Source organism: Periplaneta americana, chromosome 14 (genome assembly GCF_040183065.1).
Source record: "Periplaneta americana isolate PAMFEO1 chromosome 14, P.americana_PAMFEO1_priV1, whole genome shotgun sequence".
In the NCBI taxonomy this organism is placed as follows: Eukaryota; Metazoa; Arthropoda; class Insecta; order Blattodea; family Blattidae; genus Periplaneta; species Periplaneta americana.
This window is the reverse complement of record NC_091130.1, coordinates 77,844,442-77,867,342: the sequence shown is the minus strand read 5'-3', so window position 1 is coordinate 77,867,342 and position 22,901 is coordinate 77,844,442. Positions and strand designations below refer to the sequence as shown.

Here is a 22,901-nt window from a genome sequence, read left to right as displayed (position 1 = left end):
ACATTTTAGCAAAGAGAATTTACGTGGAAAACTCTCTAATTCCTATGTACATTCACGAATTAAAATTAATATAATTTTTGTTTCTTGTTTCGTATTTTTCTCAAAATTTCGGGAGGGGATATATCCCCTTAATCCCCCCCTTGCATCCGCCCCTGATATCAGTGATTTAGAACATGCACTGGGAATTTCAATGCTAATAGTTTTTTCATCCAATGGCAGGACCTTTAACTTCCTGTTATTCACCTTTACTCTATGAGCAGGTTCATAGATGTCGCTAGTGCTGAGAAACATAGACAACGTAGTTTGTCAAAGACTATCCAGAGAGCACCAAAGGCATTGGGTCCACATTACAATCGTAATGAATGATGATGATGATGATGATGATGATGATGATGGAGAATTGTTGAGATGTCACAGGGGAACCGGAAAAAACCCCTATGTTGCCTGCACCATGGGCTTACAATAAAGCTGTCTTACTAGCAGAGTCAGAGTCAGCAATGTAAGCCCCATAGCTTCAAATAAAAAATTTACTACTGAAAAGATAATTGAAATGAGGAAATTAATTAGAATACTTGAAAATAGAAACAAGAAAATATACATTCAGTGGATACCATAACATGTTGGCATAAATGGAAACAATGACGCTGGTAAACTAGCAAAAAAAAGGTACAAGATTGTATTGTCAAAATCAAATTTTAAGTACCCAACATTAGGAAACAAAATTAAAACTAAATCAGAGATAGAAATACTCCATAAAGTCAATCAGAAATAACACAGTAAAAAATGAGCAGAACTCAGTAAACACTGAAAACCAAATAGTAAGAAACCCAGAAAAGAAGCTGTGCTAAATTTCTGGTTGAATACAGGATAAGATTGCCTTGCAGCACATCTATTTAGGATAGGAATCTACAACACAGAAAAATGCACATTGTGCAATTCATCAGTATCATATATGGGGAAAGAAATCTTCTCTGATGTATCGAACTCGACAAAATTTCAGCTGTCTCTACTGAGAAGCAATGATCCCAAACATGGCCATAGAAAACCAACCAATCACGAACTCCCCTATCTTATTTGTCAGTTCATTCTATACAATATAAATAACCACTACGAAAATTATTAAATTTAACAGTTCTTATCATTATCATCATCGTCATTATCAATGTAGCCATTAACAGCTGGACAGCCTCAAAAGAATTCATCTTCCCATTGCAGTTTCCTTCTTCCCTCATCATAGCAGCCTTGTGGTATGTATTCATTCATTTACAGTGTTCTGCACAAGGGCAGGTCTTTCACTGCAAACCCAGCTTTTCCAATCTCCTATTTTCTGTCTTCCTGTTTGTCTCTGCATATGATCCATATATCGTCTATCATCTGATATCTTCTTCGGCCATGAACTTTTCTCCCGTTCACCATTCCTTCCAGTGCATCCTTCAGTAGGCAGTTTCTTTTCAGCCAGTGACCCAATCAATTCCTTTTTCTCTTCCTGATCAGTTTCAGCATCATTCTTTCTTCACCCACTCTTTCCAACACAGCTTCATTTATTATTTTGTCTGTCCACTTCACATGTTCCATTCTTCTCCATATCCACATTTCAAATGCTTCTATTCACTTCTCCTCACTTCGTCGTAATGTCCAGGTTTCTATTTCATACAATGCCACACTTCACACAAAGCCCTTCACTAGTCTTTTCCTTAGTTCTTTTTCCAGAGATCCACAAAAGATGCCTCTTTTTATATTAAAAGCTTTCTTGGCTATTGCTATTCTCCTTTCGACTTCCTGGCAGCAGCTCATGTTACTACTTATAATACATCCCAAGTATTTGAAGCCGTTCACTTGTTCTACTGCCTCATTTAGAATTCGCAAATTTACCTTCTTTATTTTTCTTCCTATGACTATCGTCTTTATCTTGTTTGCATTTATCTTCATCCCATACTGCTCATAGCTGTCATTTAGATTCAGTATATCCCTTAGTTTCAATCTTCTCTTCTGCTATCAATGCCATATCAGCAGCAAATCTTATGCACTTTATTCTTCTTCCTTCTATCATCAGCCCCCACATGTTCTGAAAACAGTTCTTCACTGAATCTTCCAAGTAGATGTGGAACAGGCTAGGTGACTACTCCTCTCCCTATTTCACTTCCTTCTGACATTTGTTCTTCTATCCTGACTTTGATCTGTTTCATATAAAGATTACTCAACAGTCTTCTCTCTTTCCAATCCACGCCAATTTTCTTTTGGATTCCACTCCACTCTGTCAAAAGCCTTCTCTTGGTCCACAAATACTACTATCTTCTCGAAGGTATCTCTCGCCGATTATTCATAGCAGTCCAACTGCATTTCTCGTACCTTTTGTAGTATGTATTGATAGTTCGTTAATGTGGTTGCATTCATTCTTTAGGTATGTTCTAACCAAATCTGTTTATTATCCTTTGTTGTACTGTTTAAATCCAATAAACGAATATAAGCCTCTGTTGTAAAATATGATTAGCAGACAATCATTTTCGTCTAAGTATAGCTGGCTACGGACTGGAAGGTCCGGGGTTCGATCCCAGGTGGTGACAGGGTTTTTTCTCGTTGCCAAACTTTCAGAACGGCCCCGAGGTTCACTCAGCCTCCTATAAAATTGAGTACCGGGTCTTTCCCGGGGGTAAAAGGCGGTCAGAGCGTGGTGCCGACCACACCACCTCATTCTAGTGCCGAGGTCATGGAAAGCATGGGGCTCTACCTCCATGCCCCCCAAGTGCCTTCATGGCATGTTACGGGGATACCTTTACCTTTACCTTTATAACAATGGAAGACAAAGGAAGGACTCCTGCATAAAGTGCTGATGGAAAAAAACAAATGTGGAATAAATAAATCACGTGAATAACTTTTACTCCCACAAAAGCTTCTTCAAATGCCAATCTATGAGAATCAAGTTATATCTTATATTGTATTCTGTTACAAAAAATGATATGCAAACAAAACTGCTCTTAGTTTATGCATTGGAGACTATCAATACAAGATACCGAAGCAATCAATGGTTCCATGTCTACACTGATGTCTATTGCTTTCTATAGAACACTTGGAAGAAAAAAGCATAGTCTTTGATGGTGGAATACGAACTGTCCTACAACAGATGCTGTACTGGATCACAACATTTTTAAATACAGAAAATTCTATCCAATTCTAAATCTGCCATTCAGGCCACAACAAATCTTACAAAACTGACTGCATTAAAAGACATAGACATCACACAAAAATCTTGTTCCAATTGCAAGAAATTCATAAAACAGTTATATTTCAATGGGTTTCATCCCAACAGGTAACAACGCTGACAATCTTGCAAAAAGGATACTAAAATTCTAAAAAAAACCAACAAGACCAGTCTCTTACTGTATCACATCAAATTTCATTCACAGAATATACCAAGCCATTCATCTTCATACTACATCACAAGAAAGTGAATAGAATACATTTAACAATATCAAACTGGCCAAGAAGAAAAGCTATTGCGAAATTTATACTCCATATAGGCAAGAACTGCTTGGGAAAAGATCTGTATCAAATTGGTATAAGTATCTCAGATCTTTTTGGCCCCTGAAATTTTTAATGTTAAGCAAAGAAGTGAGTCACTATTCATCTTGTATGTTGTCTCCCAACCAGCTGCAGCCCCAACTGATATCCGCCTGTCAATCGCCGTGACAGTAGAAGTACACTCAGAATTCGTATAAATAGACCTGTAATGCCAATAAATCACGAACACCAAATCTAATAAAACGTTACAGACTGTGTATTTATTGTGTGTGTATCTAATACCTACGTCATTTGGGTTCCATATACTGCGGATAGATGGCAGGACTGTGACCCATTTTGAAGTTGCACACCACTTCAGTGGGGCACGTTATGCATGATGTGTATCTGTGAAGAATTATGTCGTGTACTAGAGTGAGAGTATGTGTAAGTGTTCGTATAAGTGTAGTGTAGGGAATGAGTGAGGATGATGGTGAGGAAGGGAGAAGGAGAAACCCAGTGCCAGCACATAATGTACTCCTGTCGAATAGCACCAAGGGGGCCGCCAGGCTTAACGTCCCCATCCGACGGATGAATCACTATCAACAGTGACATACCTATGCCTTCTCTTCATAATGCATATGTTATTGTTGGAACTTTTTTTCCACTGCACTATCACTACTGCGTGTTCAGTTCAAAGTGTGTCATGGCTCGCTGTATGCTGTCATGTGGCTAGCCGATGAGCCTAGAGAATTCAATCTTCCTACACTTCCGCAGAGGCATATTACCTAAATGCAAGAGAAGTTGCCTAGCAAGTACAGCGTTCATTCTGAAGTACGCAGAGTCCGTGGATACCCACGGACTCTGGAAGTACATACTGATACATGCAGTAACGCCGGTAGTGGCAGGAATGTGAACTGTTTGGAAGCACGTACTGAGGTGAGTTTTTTTTCTTACCGTCGGGATATGGCGAGAGGGTTAGAACGATTACTTACGTATTTGTTGACATTAACTTGGACGGTCAACATGGACACGGAGCATTTGATTTGTGTTGTGGAATGTTGCGGTATGCAACGGATGATAACAAATACCTTGCATACGACTTGCCCGCGCAAAACACAGTTCGAAAGAGGTTATGGTAGCACACAGACCGTACAGACCGCCATCTGTTGCTACGACGTTCAAGTTATACCGTACATGTTCACAAGTTCAGATTGAACACCTTGATTAATAGGCAACTTCTCTGACATAAAAGCTGAAACTCGCTTCAAATCGCTGACTCACAACAGTGACGTCATGACACACTTTGAAATGAACACCCAGTACTGCTTTCATTGTAATTTGTTATTATTATGATCTCTATCCTATCCTCTTATCATTGTGACTTCTATGTATATAGTTATCTTCCCCGTAGATGATGGATTGGCCTTTCTCTCTAAACTTTATGACTGATAGAGATGACATTCTTTGTCTCTCGATCAGTACACTTCTATTTTCCCAGTCTTCTTACACTTGAACTGTAATTCTCTTAAAATACTCTTTAAACTAGTGGCCCCCAAATCAACGATGGGTGAATTTACGTAGAATGGGTAATAACTTCGAAATTGTAGTAGAATTTTTGTGCATAAGATAGAATTCGTGAATCTTTCGTTGTATCATGCATTTCTTAAAGTCATCAATATTAGTAGCGGTCTTTTGCCATCTACCGCTTTTTTTCCTGATGCACTCATTGATGTTCCTTCATCTCCATGTTATTTCTGTTCATGCAAAATCCTCTTCACCTTTGTTAGAGAGACGTTTCCCTCTGCTACTCTCTGTAGCTTATTTTTAGCTACTCTGCTCATTTCCTCATAAAATTGTACAAATTGAGAATGATCTCTCTTGTTCATCCCCTGCTATATTTTAGTTTAAAAAGTATCGGCAGCATCTTACGTACAGGTCAATTTCTCCTAAACAACTGAGCATACTTTGTGTTTAGTGTCGTTGCTCCTCCCCTGTCTACCCCAGTCCATTGCTTGACCCACCCTGCAGAGGACCCCACCATAAAGGCTCGCTTGCTAACTTTTTCTTTCCTCACAAGTGCCAAAAAGATCTGCGAAACTTATATATTAAACAGCCCAATCTATATTCTGCGTTAGCTTAGAGATATTATGGACTCTGAAAGGTATTGGGGGAGCCAGGAACCTGATGCCTGAGGAATAGAAGTTTGTTCTTTTCTTATTACTGTATTTTTCTTTTGTTATTTCTTTTTCCCTGCTTTTGTTATTATTGTATCTCATATACATCTCATATAAGCCAACGAATTTAAGTAAACTGTTTCTGCATTTAATTAAATAAATAATATAATTATGAATGTGATCTCTAAGAGTACTTCCAGTGGTGTATCTCAAAAGTGCCGTGGATCAAGAACAAAAAACATTACCAATAGCATACATTAATATCTGTTAGAAAATTGTAATTAATCAAATGGCAAACATTTTTACAAGAATCATTTTGGACGAGAACCATCGTTTGATATGATTTAAATTACATGTAAGCATTAAAAGCTGTCATACCTCATTATTGCTCTTGTGGTGAAGAAGGGATGACTAGAAACCCTGGAGTCAGGTTGGACAGAACATTTGTCCAACAATGGCAAGAGAACACCAGGGAACATAATTAGGGCCTTCTGTAGGAGATCATTGGCTGCAATCTTCTTTTCCGCCTCTGGTTCCTCGTCCAATTGGTAATATGCCATTGCCACCGAAAAAGCAAAATTTGGCAGCTGTGACACATTCCGAGTTGGCTCCCACTCATCGTAGGCACAGACCAACCACTCATATTTCATTGACCGAAGGGCATAAAAATCTATACATAGTATTACGCCAAGAGGATCTTCGTCAGGATCCAGTGACAAGAGCAGTCTGCACAGCTCAAGGGCCGTCCTGTAGCACGCACGCTGCCCCACGAAGGTGAGGTGCTTAAACAGAGTTATGAACAGTGCCCTGCAAAAATAATGCAATACACACTTTAACATAGTACAGTACAATATACAGTTGAACTTGGTTATAGCATCATTGAAGGGACTAAAGAAATGATGTCACATAAGTGAGTGTTATTATAAGAGAAAATAAAATTAAAATAAGAAACACATTCATAATGCAATAAAACTTCATTTATACGTCTTTATGCGGGTCTCAGGAAAAAAAAAACGCATTAAGTGAGAAAAATGTATAACTGAAATGACATTTACCACAGACAAATAATTAAATAAATAAAACTCAATTCAATACAGAGGATCTGTTATGAGCAGATTTTCTGGATTCTGTAAGAAGTTCAATGGAAGTGGAGGAGACTTTTAGAAAATCAGTGGATGTTTTACCAATATATCTCACATTTATTTTGGTTCTTATTTCTTTCACAAGTGATGCTGAAAAATATTGTTCTCTTGGCTCAGCAAAGGCCTCATACTTGTTGATAAGTTTGTACTGACTCAAAGAAGTTTTCTTGGCATTATTTATTGAATTTCCCTACAAATATCCTGTGCCCTCAAATAAGCCATGCACCCCACTTCTGAATGGCAAAAAAATAAATAATAAAAATTAAAAAAAACATAAATTATAAAAACATAAGTTTGAACAAATATATTCACGACAAATTAAAAATAATTAAACACAAATACAATACAGTTAACAATAAGTAAATAAATTTTATCCTGGAACAGGACGCATTTGAAACCCATCCTATGAGCATCATGCTGAATTTACAATGATGTGACATCCATGACATGTGATGCAACATCGTAGTATTGCGTCGTGGATTGGTGTTCACAATTCTGCGAGTTGAATCACTGGTTTGTGTTGATTAGGAAACTTAAAATGAAATGATGCCTGCCTTCTCTATTTCTGAAATAGGAGAAATCAACATAGAAAATTGCAAAATAAACATATTCGCCATTGGTGGGTTCACCCTATCTTAAAGGAGAGTCAACAATTTAGAGATTATCATAGTCTGATTCCGAATATTAGCTTAATGGATACAGAATCTTATCATAACGAATGACACTTTCGGAATTTAATGATCTCCTGCATATCATTGGCCCTCATATGTATCTTTGTTCTGGCAATAAAGTATTATTATCACATTATATTATTATTATTATACACAAAAACGTCCAATGCGGGAGGCATCCAGCGGAGTGTCTAAGTGTAACTTTGAAGTTAGGTTTCCCTAATACTGTTATCTCCCTTTCAAGAATTTGGTTGCAGGGGATTCCCTATGTCCTCTCTCTTACGATTTTCGTATTGTACCTTCCACAATGTCCATTACAGTTTTAAGAACAAGTCCTGTAATCTGGGATAAATTGAAAAGCACCTCCTTAAGTGGAAACTCTCCGAGGACAATTTCACGAAGGTGGAAGAAGAATATTGGAAAAAATTAAATTTTCCAAACTTCATGGGAGCCATGGATGAAAAGCATTGTGTATTTCAGGTTAACAAACCGTAATATAAAGAGTGAACCGTAAGTAATGTCATTAATTTCAGAAGGTTATTCTTTGAGATATTTTAAACAAAAAAAAATAATAATAAAAAAAAATAATACAATTATTGTTTTCCTTTTTGCTTCCTTTTCGAGATAAAAACTGTTTTATATGAAACATTTCTTATCATGTTTTGGGAAAACCATTGATTTAATTCCCAATATGTTCAGTCAATTTAAGAGAGCACTGTATTATGATAATAAATACACAGAAATTTGATCCTAACAAATATAACGTTTGAAAATTCCTTTTCAGAACGAAAATTTACATTGTTCAAATGAAATTTCTGCATATTTAAACAACAAAAACTAAAATTCTTTTTATCATAATACACTGCTGTCTTGAATTGACTAAACATATTGGGAATTAAGTTAATTCAATACTTACTTACTTACTGGCTTTTAAGGAACCTGGAGGTTCATTGCTGCCCTCACATAAGCCTGCCATTGGTCCCTATCCTGAGCAAAATTAATCCAATCCCTATCATCATATCCCACCTCCCTCAAATCCATTTTAATATTATCTTCCCATCTACGTCTTACTTGAAAGTTTCGTAACAATCTGTTTTTTACGGTGATGGGTTGTTAGCCCTTCGCCCAACCCCCAAGCTGGAGGACCCCCATCATCGGTGTCCGCAACTGCTTATTCAATATACTCACAGCTACCCTCCATATCTGGAGGCTGTCTCCTTCTTGAAATTAATGACATTACTCACAGTTCACTCTGTAGCTATAATTCAGAGTATCCTTTAACCAATTCTATCAACATCTCGTCTGAAAAAGTATTTAATTTTGTTGCAGACGACACCATCATAAACAAAACATATACACATTCCAGTAACGTCGTGTGGTAAAAGTTAACTCAATTTCAGCTTTTGTTACATCGCGAAGTCATGAAATTCTGATTTCCTATTGAGCCATTATTTATGTAATATCATGTCGTTCATCATGTTGCATCATTGTAAATTATGCATTACACTGCATGCATGTCAGTTGTCTTGCTTGTTTAACAGACCTTTACATGATATCCTACAAACAGCATGCGTCACGATTTCCATGTTTATTAACATTCGATAATTTTAAGTTTTTTGCTTCAAATAAAGGATCACAATCTCGTACCTTTAGTGATACTCATTTTCAGAATTAAAAATATAAGATGCATAAACTATACTCTTATTACACTTGAACTTGATACTGACACATGTACTGTTAATCTAAATTCCATTAAATAATGTTAACAATTGAAATACCCATGCAGGAAGATAATGGAGGAAAATTGGGCAATCTTGCCAACTTCATTTTGAATAAGCTATGCATCCATATTTTTTACTTGTATATTTCATAAAAAAAATAGTGTGCAAGGTATTTGAGAAAATAAGATATTTTGTCTTGCAAAGTGAAGGGTTTGATGTCTAGATATTGTTTCCATTTTATTTCAAAAGGTGAAAATAACACGTGTTAAATCTGGCGATCTTGTTGACCACACTCCTTTATTAATTAAACTGTCACCAAGCAATTCTTGGAGTACCTGCCTACTCACATTTGTTCTGCATGCCATTTCCCAATCATGATGAAAAATGTATACTGCATTTAACATATGCACAAAAGGATTCACAAATGTCGATGTATTATTAAGCCATGTGTAACATTAAAAGAATTGGGGAAATTATGCAATTTGAATTTAAAGTGCACCTACACCAATCTACTTGTCAAGAAGTAAAATTTCCTGAACATAAACTTTACTTTATATGAAAACATCAACAGCCGAGAACCAAGCTCCCCATTGTGAACTCTTCTTTAAAGCCATTTACAATATCAGGATCACGAACATGCGAGAACTACATAACTATTATTTTAGAGGGTTTAAATTTGAAAGTGATGACAGTGATGCTGACGATGATGACGATGATGATGTTATTTCCACAAGTGCAGAGACAGTTGCAGTTTTAGAAACACTGTGGAAATATCTTTCTGCTGCTGATGGTGCTGACATTATTTTTAAGAATCTGTATGAACTTGAAAAACAAATAGAGTCATTGCAATATATATATATATATATATATATATATATATATATATATATATATATATATCAAACTTCTTCGCAAGAAAAAACTAGTGAAAAAATGTAAATTCATTCTGTGAATGAGTTTGTATCAAATAAATAAATTACTGTAGTTTTGTAATACCACTAAACTGTTTCCCTCAAATTACACCATTTTTTTGCTGGTCTCTCGAAAAGTATAAAAGAGGGGTTCTACTGTAACTTCTTAAGAATAAAACTAAGCAGTTTATTGTTATAAATAATAGTAACAGCAATCATAATAATATTTAGTAGTAATCACCATAACAACATTAATAATAATCACAGAATGACAAATTTACCTTTCTATGATATAAACTCATTACTTTTAGTAAATCCCTTATATAGTTAACTTATACACCTTTATGGAGGACATTATTTTATTGTGTATTACACAATAAATACTTCTGTCTATATACGCAACAAAATAATTCATGCTTCACTCTTCTTTATGTGCTCTTGCTTCTATTTTTTCCATCATACTGCAATAGTGCATAAGGTTACTGAAATTCTGTTACTAAGTCTACATGTGTTGATTCCACTACTAAGTTGTGGTGGAGGGAGAAATAAGACACGTGACGTTATGATGTACCTTGGACTTGCTAATCAAATACAAGTTGAACTCTCATATTATTTTGGGATCAAGTGCATAAGATGTAGCTGCCAAACATGTAAAAATAAAGTGTCTGCATTAAAACCGTTACACATCACCAAGAAGACACTCTAAAATGAGATGATATGTCAATACTCACTTCCTGCAATGGACATCTAAGGGATTTTACTTAAGTTCCAATGGAACAATGTGATCTATTTTTCTTTCATAAAGACAGTTAGTTAGTGGGGTTTAAAAAGTACACATCAACTCTATAGCTATTTGCGTCCTTCCATAAAGACATGTAGAGATATCTTCTTCAGAGCTAATATTGAGCCTTTAATTCTGAAATTACATATTTGTGGACAGCCTCTACTTGACATAAGCACTCACAGAAGTTTTATTCTAAATTTTCTCTGCACTTTTTTTCAACCTGCTTACTGTAGAAAAACACATTCCACAGAATAAAATAAACTGATCTTGAAGACTACTGAAATTCAGCTAAACTATGCATTGGGAAAAAAGCAGGAAATGGACTAACTAGGCTTAGAGATAGGATAAAAAAATTACAGTAGTGGTGTAACCCAAGCTTTTCTCCAAAACTTCTCCTTCACCAAGCCCAGCAAAGGTCGCTTCTTAGTCAGACTGTATAAAAAATAGCCTCTGTAATATTAGTTAAAATCAAGTACTCACTTCATATTTTCTCACTGCTAGCTTATGAATTTTGATATGAAGACAACTAATTACCTGTTTTCTTGTCTGCGGTAGTCAAGTCTGCAGTTTCCTTTAGCCATGTTAAAAAGTGGGTGGAAGGCACATTCCAGACAATACAGTGCCCTCTCATTGAGCTGAGCGGCCATCTGCAGATCCTCGCTTATTTTACACAGGTCTGACAACTGAATCAGGGCATCTACATGATATGGGACCTCGTTGATTATTGCCTGAAACCAACAGATTTCTGCTTAGAATAGATATACCACAATTTTTCATAAAAAGTCAAGGCAATAGACAAGTAAATTATTGAAATCATAAGATATTGTGCAAAAAATTATCATCATCATGTCCTTCACATGTTAGACCCTAGTAGATCCGTTACAGTCTCATGCCAGCATTTTCATGGTCTTTCCAAATTTCTTCTTCCTTTTGGCACATAGGCAAGAATTTGTTTTTTTTTTTAGTAGGTTATTTTATGACGCTTTATCAATATCTTAGGTTATTTAGTGTCTGAATGGGATGAAGGTGAAATGAGTCAGGGGTCCAGCACCGAAAGTTACCCAGCATTTGCTCATATTGGGTTGAAGGAAAACCCCAGAAAAAACCTCAACCAGGTAACTTGTCCTGACCGGGAATGGAACCCAGGCCACCTGGTTTCGTGGCCAGATGCGCTAGCCGTTACTCCACAAGTGGACTGGCATGAATTTGTCTAGCTAGGCCATCTTGTGTGATCCATCCTTTCGACATGTTTCTTCCAGTGTAGTCTATATTGTTGAACAAAATGAACTATAGGATCTATTTTTAGTTCTTTCAGTATATTTTCATTTTACGGTGTTCGAGCAATGAACATCCTGCTGTACATCTCTTAAATATCATTTCAGCTGATTAGCCTTTCCTGATCAGCTTTTCTGATTGTCCATGCCTCACTGCCGAAGTCAGAACTGGACGAGCAAGTGTTTTATAGATTTTTAGCCTCATATATTTTTGAACTTGGAAGGTGTTAATTACTTCAGTGATTTATATAAATTTAGATATTTTGCTTACTATATCTTCATCAGTATAAGATAAATTATAGCTTAAATAGTTAAATGAATTGACACATTTAATTAGTTATTGATCGTGATTTTACTTGGAACTGGATCTCGTCCTAAAAACATAATGATTTTTGTTTTCTCTGTTGAGATTTCCATATTGAAATCTGAAGTGATTATTTATAGATTATAAATGGCTTTTTGTAGATCAACTTCTGTTTTAGCGGTAAGAATCTGATCCTCGGCAAACAGTAATGTATCGAGAAACGTGTTTTGGTTAACTTGAATTCTGGCATGATGACTGTTCAGTTCTTACGGAAATTTAATTTTGTTGATATAAATTATAAATGGAGAAAATGATTTGATTTGGTACATTATCATGGCATAAAATTTCTAGGTTTATTTCTGTTAAGTTTATCGCATGGTTTTACGAAATCACTAAAAAAACATGGGATACCAAATATATATTGCCTATATATCGACTGCTAAGAAGCTAATCACTATAAATTATTTAAGGGTTCAACATTTTTAAGGTTTTATAAGATTCAGAAAGGGAGTGTGATTATTATTATCATCATATTTCTACAAGTCTTGCATTAAGCAGTAGTTCATATGTTTTATGCAGCATAATTTATACGCAAGCGTTTGTTTATTATTAAAAAGGAAGGAGAAGGAAATACAAATTTTGCTGACTCACACTGATTGACTCCTGAACAAACACCCTATAGCAGCAGCAATAATAATAATAATAATAATAATAATAATAATAATAATAATAATAATAATAATAATAATAAATTGTTAGTCTTTCAATTGAATCTCCCATTCATGATTTCTGTGGAGTAGTAGACTTCTATGAAAATATGGTTTGTGAATGTTGCTTAAGTTGCCAATTTTATTGTTTTCCAATTTCAGTGACAGTTTCTACATTTAAATAATCGTAGTTGTTTGTAATGTTACAATCAGCAGCAATTTTATTTTATTTGAATTTGAACGTGGTTTACAATGTAACTACGCGAAAGAGAAACTTTGTATTACACATGCAACACTGTATACTTTTCATATTTGATAACAAAACAAAATTCCAATTTAACATTATGACTAAGTTGTACATCCTATTTTTCATTTTATAATGCTCATGGATAAATGAAGCTAGGGCTTAAAAAATTACCACGAAAACTAGTCTCTCTGTATCATGTACTCAACTATACACTCAATATAGTCTATATACCATGACAATAAATCAAAATAATAATATCAACTGAGGAACTGGCCACCCTACCCCATTATTGCCTGGTCTCATTGCCTCATAAGTGGTGCCTTGCTGATATCACTTGAGGTTCAGACCTGTCTTCGGAGAGTTGACTAAACAACAATATCAACTGATGAACATTAGTAAACAAAAATGCGGATGATTTAGCAAAGAAGGGCAGCACTGCTACTTACAGACCTTTTACTAAATCTATGTATTACTATGTGAAAAGATTTATTAAATATACGTACTTAGATTTCAACAAACAATTTGATAACACAATCTCAAAGGAAAAAATGGAACACTCTGCATTATAATCCACAGTTAATTCCCGATTTACCATGCAAATCGTCTGTAGCTGCATTTAGATTGGCAACAGGCCATGACTGTTTGGCCAAACACCCGCATAGAATTGGAATATATCAGTCCCCTAACTGCCCATTGTGCAACTCAAACCAAGAAATGGATTCGAAATACCTCAAAATCTGTGCTTCAGTGGCTGACCATGACAATATCTTTGAAAAATATTGGAGTGCAAGAGGTCAAATGACTTAATTGTCGAAGCCTGGCATTAGAAAACAACATTAGTAAACAGAGTCAGCAGGCAAAGTTAACGAATATATGCATGTGTAATTACGTTCATCTTCGGTAAGAAGATTTTAAATATCAAGGCAGTTTGTTTCTTGGGTGCACTGAGAGAAACAGTATAATTATCCAACCCAAAATAAAGCTTTCGAGAAAAAAGGATTTCAATCAACAAAATGGCACTGTATCAGGAGAAACAGGGTGACTGAAAACACTATCTTAACAACATATATATTGTAATTGTTTCAAATAATGTAGATTCTTTAACATGTATCAATAAACTTTCGCCACAGAAAGTCCACACATCTCCCAATAAAATATATCTACTTACTACGATATTGTCAGGATTGAGACTTTCCACAGCATCCAGGAACCTCTTCTGGACCTGCTGATAGTTGGTGTTGTGTTCGTATTGAAAATATGCATAATCATAATGAATATTTCCAACTAACTTCATAGATAAGCCTGTTACAAACAAATTGAAAATAGTTACTATCTGCATAACATCAGCTTAACAGTCTCTTTAAGAAACAAGATCAGGGGTTTGGTTTTCGACTTAGCAACTGTTCCTTGCAAGATTACTTAATTGAAATCGTAATTTCTTGTTATGTTATTGCACTTAATGAGGGAGAGGAGAAAAAACAATGGTTCCATCTAAAAATATAAACATGATGGGCATTGCTGAAAGATGGACTTACTTCAGTGAAGTCTAATACAGTAAGATTATTTGTTTATGAGTCACTTTTCTGCTGTCTGTTATCAGGTATGATCATGGATGGGCAACTTGTGCTTACAAAGTGCTAAAAAAACCTTGAAAGAGAGAAAGACAGACGGAGCCAGCCGCAGCAGTTACAAGTTGTTTGTATGACTTGAGGCTTTCCCGGCGTTTGATATAGAATAACTCTTCTCGGGTTCTCAGCCAGGTGAGTTGGGATGAAGGTGATAATGCCAGTGAAATGAGTCCGGGGTGCAACACGGAAAGTTACCCAGCATTTGCTCATATTGGGTTGAGGGAAAACCCCCCAAAAAACTCAACCAAGTAACTTGCCGCGACCGGGAATCGAACCCGGGCCACCTGGTTTAGTGGCTAGACGTGCTAACCGTTACTCCACAGATGTGGAGACAGACTGTACCTAAACACACATAACAAAATTATATTATTTCCTAGCTTTGTAAATTAGTTTAGTACTGGAAACACAACCTGAATACACCTTTTCAAGAGACAACAAACATAGCTGCCACACGTATTTATTATTATACTGTTTGTTAATATTTATTATCATATGTCTTATCTGAAACATAGAACGCGAGAATTTACAAGTCTTTATACATTAAAGAGTATTCCTCTGTTCTCAGAAATGTAATAGTTTATATTCGCAAACAAACACAAATTTAAGGAAGTATTTTTCACGTGTCACAGCAGATGAAATAAACTTACTTCTAAGCTCTTTTTGTACATGGAGAGCTTTTACACTTCTTTCTTGTATTAAACTCTGACTCAAGTACATACAGTATATATGGAAGTGAAGAGTATATTTGGAAATTCTGACTTAGGCAACATTACGAACAGTTCGATTCCTGATTTCGCTGGAATCTGAGTGGCGTGCTGTTCTGTAGATTTATCAATTCAAGCTATAAACTTTCAGGTTCTTCTATTGGCTGTGAGCCAAAATAATTTCAGAAAAATCTCGATTCCTTGTCAATTGTCAGTTTCTCCAAACTTACCAGTGAATTCTCCTGTAGGTCTTGAAGTAGGGTCTTATATTTGATAAGATTTTCTTATCACTCTTCAAGATAGTTTATAGTCAAAGAAAGTGAAGTTGTCTATGTTCTACATGATACTGCCACATTTCAAATTTAACCATAAATGCTCTCAGCTAGTCGATCATATATCGTGCAATTCTGTAACTCGCACGCACAACGTTAAACGATATTTGATATCCGTCTCACCTTGTTGATATTTCATTTTTACCTTTAGCTATTCTAAAGCAGATCTAGACAGTATTTCTTTACTAAAACCTTCACTTGTTTATTTGTAACATAAAATGTCATGCATAAGGAAGTTAATAGAACATAATACAAGCTTTACCTTCTTTCTTAATAAAAAAATCTTTCTCTTCCAACTCATCACTAAAGGTAAATGATCTGGGCATTATATTGTTTTTCACTTAAAACGAGCCGCCACTTACTGCAGACGCGAGTGAACTTTTATACAGACTCTACAGCAGAGAGTCCGTTCTATCTGCACTGAGGTTGTGTTCACACTTCGAGAGCACGAGTTGCCCACCCATGGGTGTGATCAAGACTAAGCTACAGTAATTTGAGTGTCTTGCCAGTTCAGTGGCATTCAATAAGTTTTACACTGAGTGAATAGCTTACAGTTACATGATTTTAGTGTTTCTGTCTTTGTGAGATCATAAGTAATATTTCTTTACAGTGTGAAGAATTAAGTACTGTAGTGACCTGTTGTCTTTGTGACGAGGGTAACAAAATGTTATGTACGAAATATTCTTTACACCAACGAGTGTTTCTGTACGATATATTTGTTAAAACTGAGTCAGCTGGAAGAACAGTAAGACTATTTCGAGGTGAATTTCCTAAGGTAATATTTCGAGTAGAGAACTCTCATCAAAGGCTTGTGAAAAATTTGGAAGAATCAGGAAAATTACTTGAAAAGAAGCGAAATGTGTAATGCCGGATTTTAACAGAGCAGAAACTAAACAATATAGGTGAACTATTAGAACACATACCACCAAATAACTTAAGGGGACACGCCTCTAAAAATGACAACTTTTTCCCTAATAATTTTTTTTAAACCAAATTTTGAGACCATATTTACTATGTAAAGGACTAACAAAATCCAAATTCTGAACTCCCAAATGTATCTGGATTTTAGATTTTTTTTCTATTTTTCTTTTTTTTTTTAGGAATATTTTCAAACACAAGCTTTCAGTAGAAATCAATTTTTAAGTTTCCTTTTTTTGTTACATTCACAAGACATAGAGACACATTTCTATGCATTCATTTTATGAAATATCTATTTTTTTTTTTTTAATTTTGAAAATGTTATTTTTTCTATAATTGAGGCACTCAGAAGCAAAGTGATACAAGTGACATTTTTTTTAAAAGTGAGATAAGTGTATATTCTAAATCTTTAATGTCACTTCTGTTTAGAGAAAAAGTAACATAAGTGCAAATTTCAGTCGGTGCTGTTCCATGTTGGCCTTACTCTTGTATTACAATGCATACAGAGTTTTGACTGGCAGGCAAACTAATAGAAGTGCGTGTTTACATAGTTGCGTTTCTTCTGTTTATGACTAATTCATTTGCCATTATGGAGAGAGGTAATATATTACAGTGCTGACTTTTCGAAACATCTTTGTGGAACGCCTGCACACATTGAGCTGGACCAACTATAACAGTGATCCAATAAGGATAACTTTTGCTTAGTGGAGCAACTTGCAAGAGCTAAAGAAATTCATCCCACCACTCTTTTTCTGATGACCTGAAGCATGAGTAGGGGCCTATAATAAGGACTGCAGATCGTGAACGTGGAAGAGGGCAAGGAATGTTCAAGGAATACTCGCGGTAGGAGGCCTACAGATGCACTTCATCACAGAAACATAGATGTTTCAGTAGAGAGAGATGTAACTTATTCAGATGAGGCTAGTGACGTAATGGGCAGTGACTAAGGCTGAATTTAATTTAAAATTAAACATTTTCTTAACCCTCTTCTTTAGGTTATATAGACATATTTTATGTTATAATATGATAATAAGAAAGCTCAAATCTGTCAAGAAAGGAATGTTTCAATGTTGTAAGCAATGTTCTTGTTTTAAATAATATATAAATACTGAAAACCGTTGTACTTATATTACTTCTCCACAAAAATATTTTCATGGCAAAATAATACAAGTGACTTTAGGACCCTATTTTACCTAAACTGTTTTAGAATAGATAATTTCTATTTAGAAGTTAAAAAATATAGGTACCAACATATACAACTGTAATTTACAGCAACATAGTCCTATAACAGATTTTTTAAATTTCCTTTTCAACTTCAAAGTCATTTATCTCAAAACTTACTAAACATCACTTGTATCACTTTGCTTCTGAGTGCCTCAATTCATAAAAAATATTAATAAAACAAACTAGCATCATTTCTTACAAAATAAATGGATAGAAACATGCAGCTACCTGATAAATACTTGCAGTGAAAATTTCATCCAGACTGATTAATATTTGGCATAAAAAAGTTAGTGTTGAATCAAGAAAAATAAACTTACGAAAAAATGGATTTGAAAGTAAAATGAATATGTAACATATACCTATTAAAATTCTTCTTTGCTACATTCATCTAGTAACTTCAGGGAGCCAACTTTAGAGCAAAAAAGTTAGTGGATATGTAATCAGAAATTTGTAAAAAAGAATTCTTTGATGAAAAAATAATTTTGACAGTTCTTTAAATGCCACGACTCCTTACTCCTTACAGCCTTAAGTTAAAAAAATGTAAACATATTTGTAATCAGAACTGAACTCAATATATATTCTAAAGAAGTGAAATAGCCAATAAAATTTTTTTTGGAAAATGTTCATGATTTTCAGTGAAGTCTCCCTTTAAAAGTCTTGCTCAAGAGACTGGAGTGTTTAAATCGTTAATATGAATTGCCACAAAATTGCTTCAATTAAAACCACATAAAACAATCTCAGTACAACAATTTATTCCTAGAGATAAAGGCAACAGATTAAATTTTTGTCACTAGTTGAAAACAATGAGTGTGTGCATGATCATTTTCAGCATCTGCTGTAAATAAGATAAAGATTTCTTAAATGGAAACCTTTCATATGCATGGATAAGTCGCTCTTATAACCAGTATTGCCTAACACTGTTGGTGGAAAACTGCAGTATAGCTGCGGTCAGAGACTAGCATGAAAACTGGAACACAAATGGATAATTAATTGTACTGCAAATATTTATACCAAAAACAACATTCATTTATTTATTTGACAAATATAAACATAGAATTAAATAGACATATACAGTATTATGGAATTGTAAAAAATAATATTATTTCTTACATTTTGCCTCAAAATCTCGTTTTTATCCTGTATCACAACTGAATCAGTGGTTTTGAAAAGAGTATCCACCAGACACATTTTTTCAGAAAATGACATAGCATATTGCTGTTTTTGCATTCTAAAAGCCTAAACCTAATTTTATATGCAAAAGGCACCAGTCCAAGGTTCACTATGGCCTCAGTATGTGGCTGAATATCACGTTTGTTTTGAAATAGGAATCAGTCCCTAACTCATGTCCTCTTCAAAACAAATGGCTGGCCCTACATGGTGGTCGTACAGTGAATCACTGCCAGTCCCACAGTTCCACATGGCAAATTTACTAGTGTATTACATGAAGGAATCTTTTGTGTTGATTATGAAGCTTGGTGGAAAAAATTTTACAAGAAGAAGTTTTATCCACAGAATCCTTACCGGGAGGGGGGGGGGGGATTTTCGAAGTACCCTATGTTCAAATGCGAGAAAGGCAATGATGGTGTATAAAGACCTACAAATTTATTGACGGACTGATGTTCCATCACTTTAAATTAGTTAAACAGGACGTCATATCTTTACCAATTGAAAAGGGATACAATGATAAGTGTCCAATAAACAAAAAGAAAATTGAGGACATCGTTCAGATGAAAAAGTACATCCCAGATGAGCACTGACCCTTCTATGACGATATGCGATTGGCCAACCAAGGATGGGGAAGACATGGAATGAACTTTTTGTTAAAATAAAATTAAGTAACTTTCCATTTTTTATATCATATTTTGAAGTAATTTCATTTCAAACACTTATAAGATGCTATATATTCTGTTCATTTAGTGATCAATATTGTTTTATGAAAAAATAAACGGAACAACTGGATAATACGCACGGCAGACCAATATCGATAGTCGACTCTACTCGCTGGCCACTAGTCACCGGGCCGTACCGAGCCGTATCAAACAAAATATAATCGAAATGGTGGTAGTCAAATTCGCGACTATATTCTTAAATAATTCACTCCATTAGTCTAGTTCAAGGTCTTATGTAGTACAACGGCGGTTTTTTGAATGCATTAAAACAAAATGAAGATGTAATAAGATAATAAACTAGGTTATCACAAGGAAATTAACAGGAAAAAAGGTGTGTTTCACGGAATACAATTAAAATGACGGAAAGTAAATTTCCGGTTAATGTTCGCCAAAGCGTAAAGTACGTAATTATGACGGCGTTGCTGTTTTATTTCTGGCCTATCGAAAAATACCTAGCCTTTTACGAAAAAAAATTTAAGGACCATGAAATTATTCACCGCTTTCATTATAGGCCTATTATTTTTTAACAATATTACGAATCAAAAACTGTCATATTATATAATTTTAACTACTACATGGACGAATCAAATCAAGCTAACCTAACCTAACCAAAGCTAACCTAACCTAACCAAAGCTAAGCTAACCTAACCAAAACTAATCTAACCTAACCAAAGCTAATCTAACCTAACCAAAGCTAATCTAATCTAACCTAACCTAAGCTAACCTAACCTAATATAAGCTAACATAACATAACCTTCGTAAATGCAAGGCCTGTAACCGGAGCAAGAAGGGATCTCAATCATTTAATCTGCAAGTACACGCAAAAATAAATTCAAGTAAGGATCACGCTCCCACTGCATGAGAGGTCCGCGCATGCGCTACAGCAAAACTGTTTCTGTCCCGAGCCTCTCATCTAAGGCACTCGTCATAATTTACTCGCAATATTTACGCAAATACACATTGTCGCTAACAGTGGTGCTATCTCTCAATAATGTTCAGAACGAAGGAGGTAGACAGAGAGAGAAAAAATTTCTCCCGCCAACTACGCCACACACCAACGTCATGTTCTTATGTTGGTGACATTGTGTATTTACTTAAATTTGGTGGTAAACGTAACGGCACGGTTCAAAGTGGCCGTGCTAATTCTCCAGTATAGCGAAATAAACATAGTATTTATACTTTCATTTTGAAAGTTTTGAAAATGGGATCAGTCCACTCATTTCAAACTCTTTTTACAGGCTTACCGTAAGCTAAAACTTTAGCATAAAATGCAGATTTATAATCGGCAGGCAACAGCCAAAGAACTGTCCTTACATTAAAGCTAAAACCTCGTTTGTATGATAATTTTTTTTAGTTTACCAAAACTTTGGTCGTCAGGACTTATGCTCTTTTCAGAACCACTGATTCAATTAAATAGACATGTATTCCTGCAAAAAATATTATAAAACTTTCTCTTTTTCGTTCTAAGTGAGGGAGAAAGTAATAGCTGATTGTTTAGAAGAGATGTAGTTTGGTCTTTTTCCATTGCTGGTGATGAATAATATTTTTTCTATGATAGTGTGTAAAGAGAGCTTTTAAACACTAGTGCGTAAAGACATAAGTAATCACTTTAGGCACTGCTATTCATTTTATGCACTGCCAAAGAAAAGGCAATATTCACTGTACAAATTTCATTCAGTTAGAAATTAGGTAATGCATTACCTCGATCTTTCATGGTGTAAATATTACACATAACACAAATAAGTAACAAATTTAACATTCATATTTACATTTTAACCTATATTATTCTGATGTTACATATATTATTTAGTGCTCAATGCTGCACTGTTTTAAGGATCTGAAGTAACTTCACTTTTCATCAGTCTAATAGACTATGATTCCATGGTTACTTATTTATGATTCTGACTCCAGAAATGTAATTGAGAAACATCTCCAGAATGTTGTGTTAAAATCAATAACTTACTAACAAAAATTTCTGGAAAGAAATAGGCCAATTCACAATGAAAACCTTAACATTAAGGCAAAAACGTATTATAGTATGGTAAGCAGTCAAGTCATCATTTATATAAGGCCATGAAATATAACAGTAAACAGATGACTGCAAACACAGAGAAGAATCACATGAAAGTACAGTCGAATAATTTATGTTCATATAAAAGAACTGCAAATGTGAGATATTTATTTGTTCCACATAGTAGGACATATGGCTGACCACTACAAATTAGTATTTATGCTAGATATGATTAATATCATAGGTTAGCTATAATGTTGTGAATATGATAAAATAAATTAATAAAATACTGCACATACCCTTGCACTTCATGTTAATGGCGACTGTCTTCCATATACCTATTTTCTTTCAGTGTATTATCTTTATATGAATGTTAAGGTTTGTGATAGAGACAGTGACTGGAAGAGGAATAATATTTTGTCAAACGATGTCATTCTATTTTATTTGTTTCTTCCACTGTTCTCCAATAGCACTCTATTTAATGTGGCTTCATGTATCAATATAGTCACTAATATTATAGCAAACAAAAAGATTGGAGTTTGCAAACTTCTGTGTTCATGTTTTCGTTCACTTCTAATGTGAATGGTTACATTAAATAACCTGACCGCAAGCTTTGGTGTTCACATCACGTTTGCATTTACTTTTTATTGTGAATGGCTCTTAATACGTGAGAGTCGGACTTTATAAAAACTATTTAGCCTACAACGTTTTCGACATCATTGCAGCTATAGATGAATCATTCAACTTTCTATAATTGTTTTA

General features: G+C 34.9%; 1 protein-coding gene across 1 annotated transcript in view; it reads right to left on the bottom strand.

Moving 5' to 3' along the window:
- Window positions 1-22,901, bottom strand: part of Nulp1 (Nuclear localized protein 1) — a 68,016-nt gene that overhangs the window by 25,730 nt on the left and 19,385 nt on the right. The window contains exons 5-7 of the mRNA XM_069845634.1: window positions 14,602-14,735; window positions 11,436-11,629; window positions 6,051-6,479 (exon numbers count right to left, since the gene is read on the bottom strand). Of these exons, the coding sequence (XP_069701735.1) occupies window positions 6,051-6,479; window positions 11,436-11,629; window positions 14,602-14,735 (757 nt within the window). The remainder of the gene's footprint in view (window positions 1-6,050; window positions 6,480-11,435; window positions 11,630-14,601; window positions 14,736-22,901) is intronic.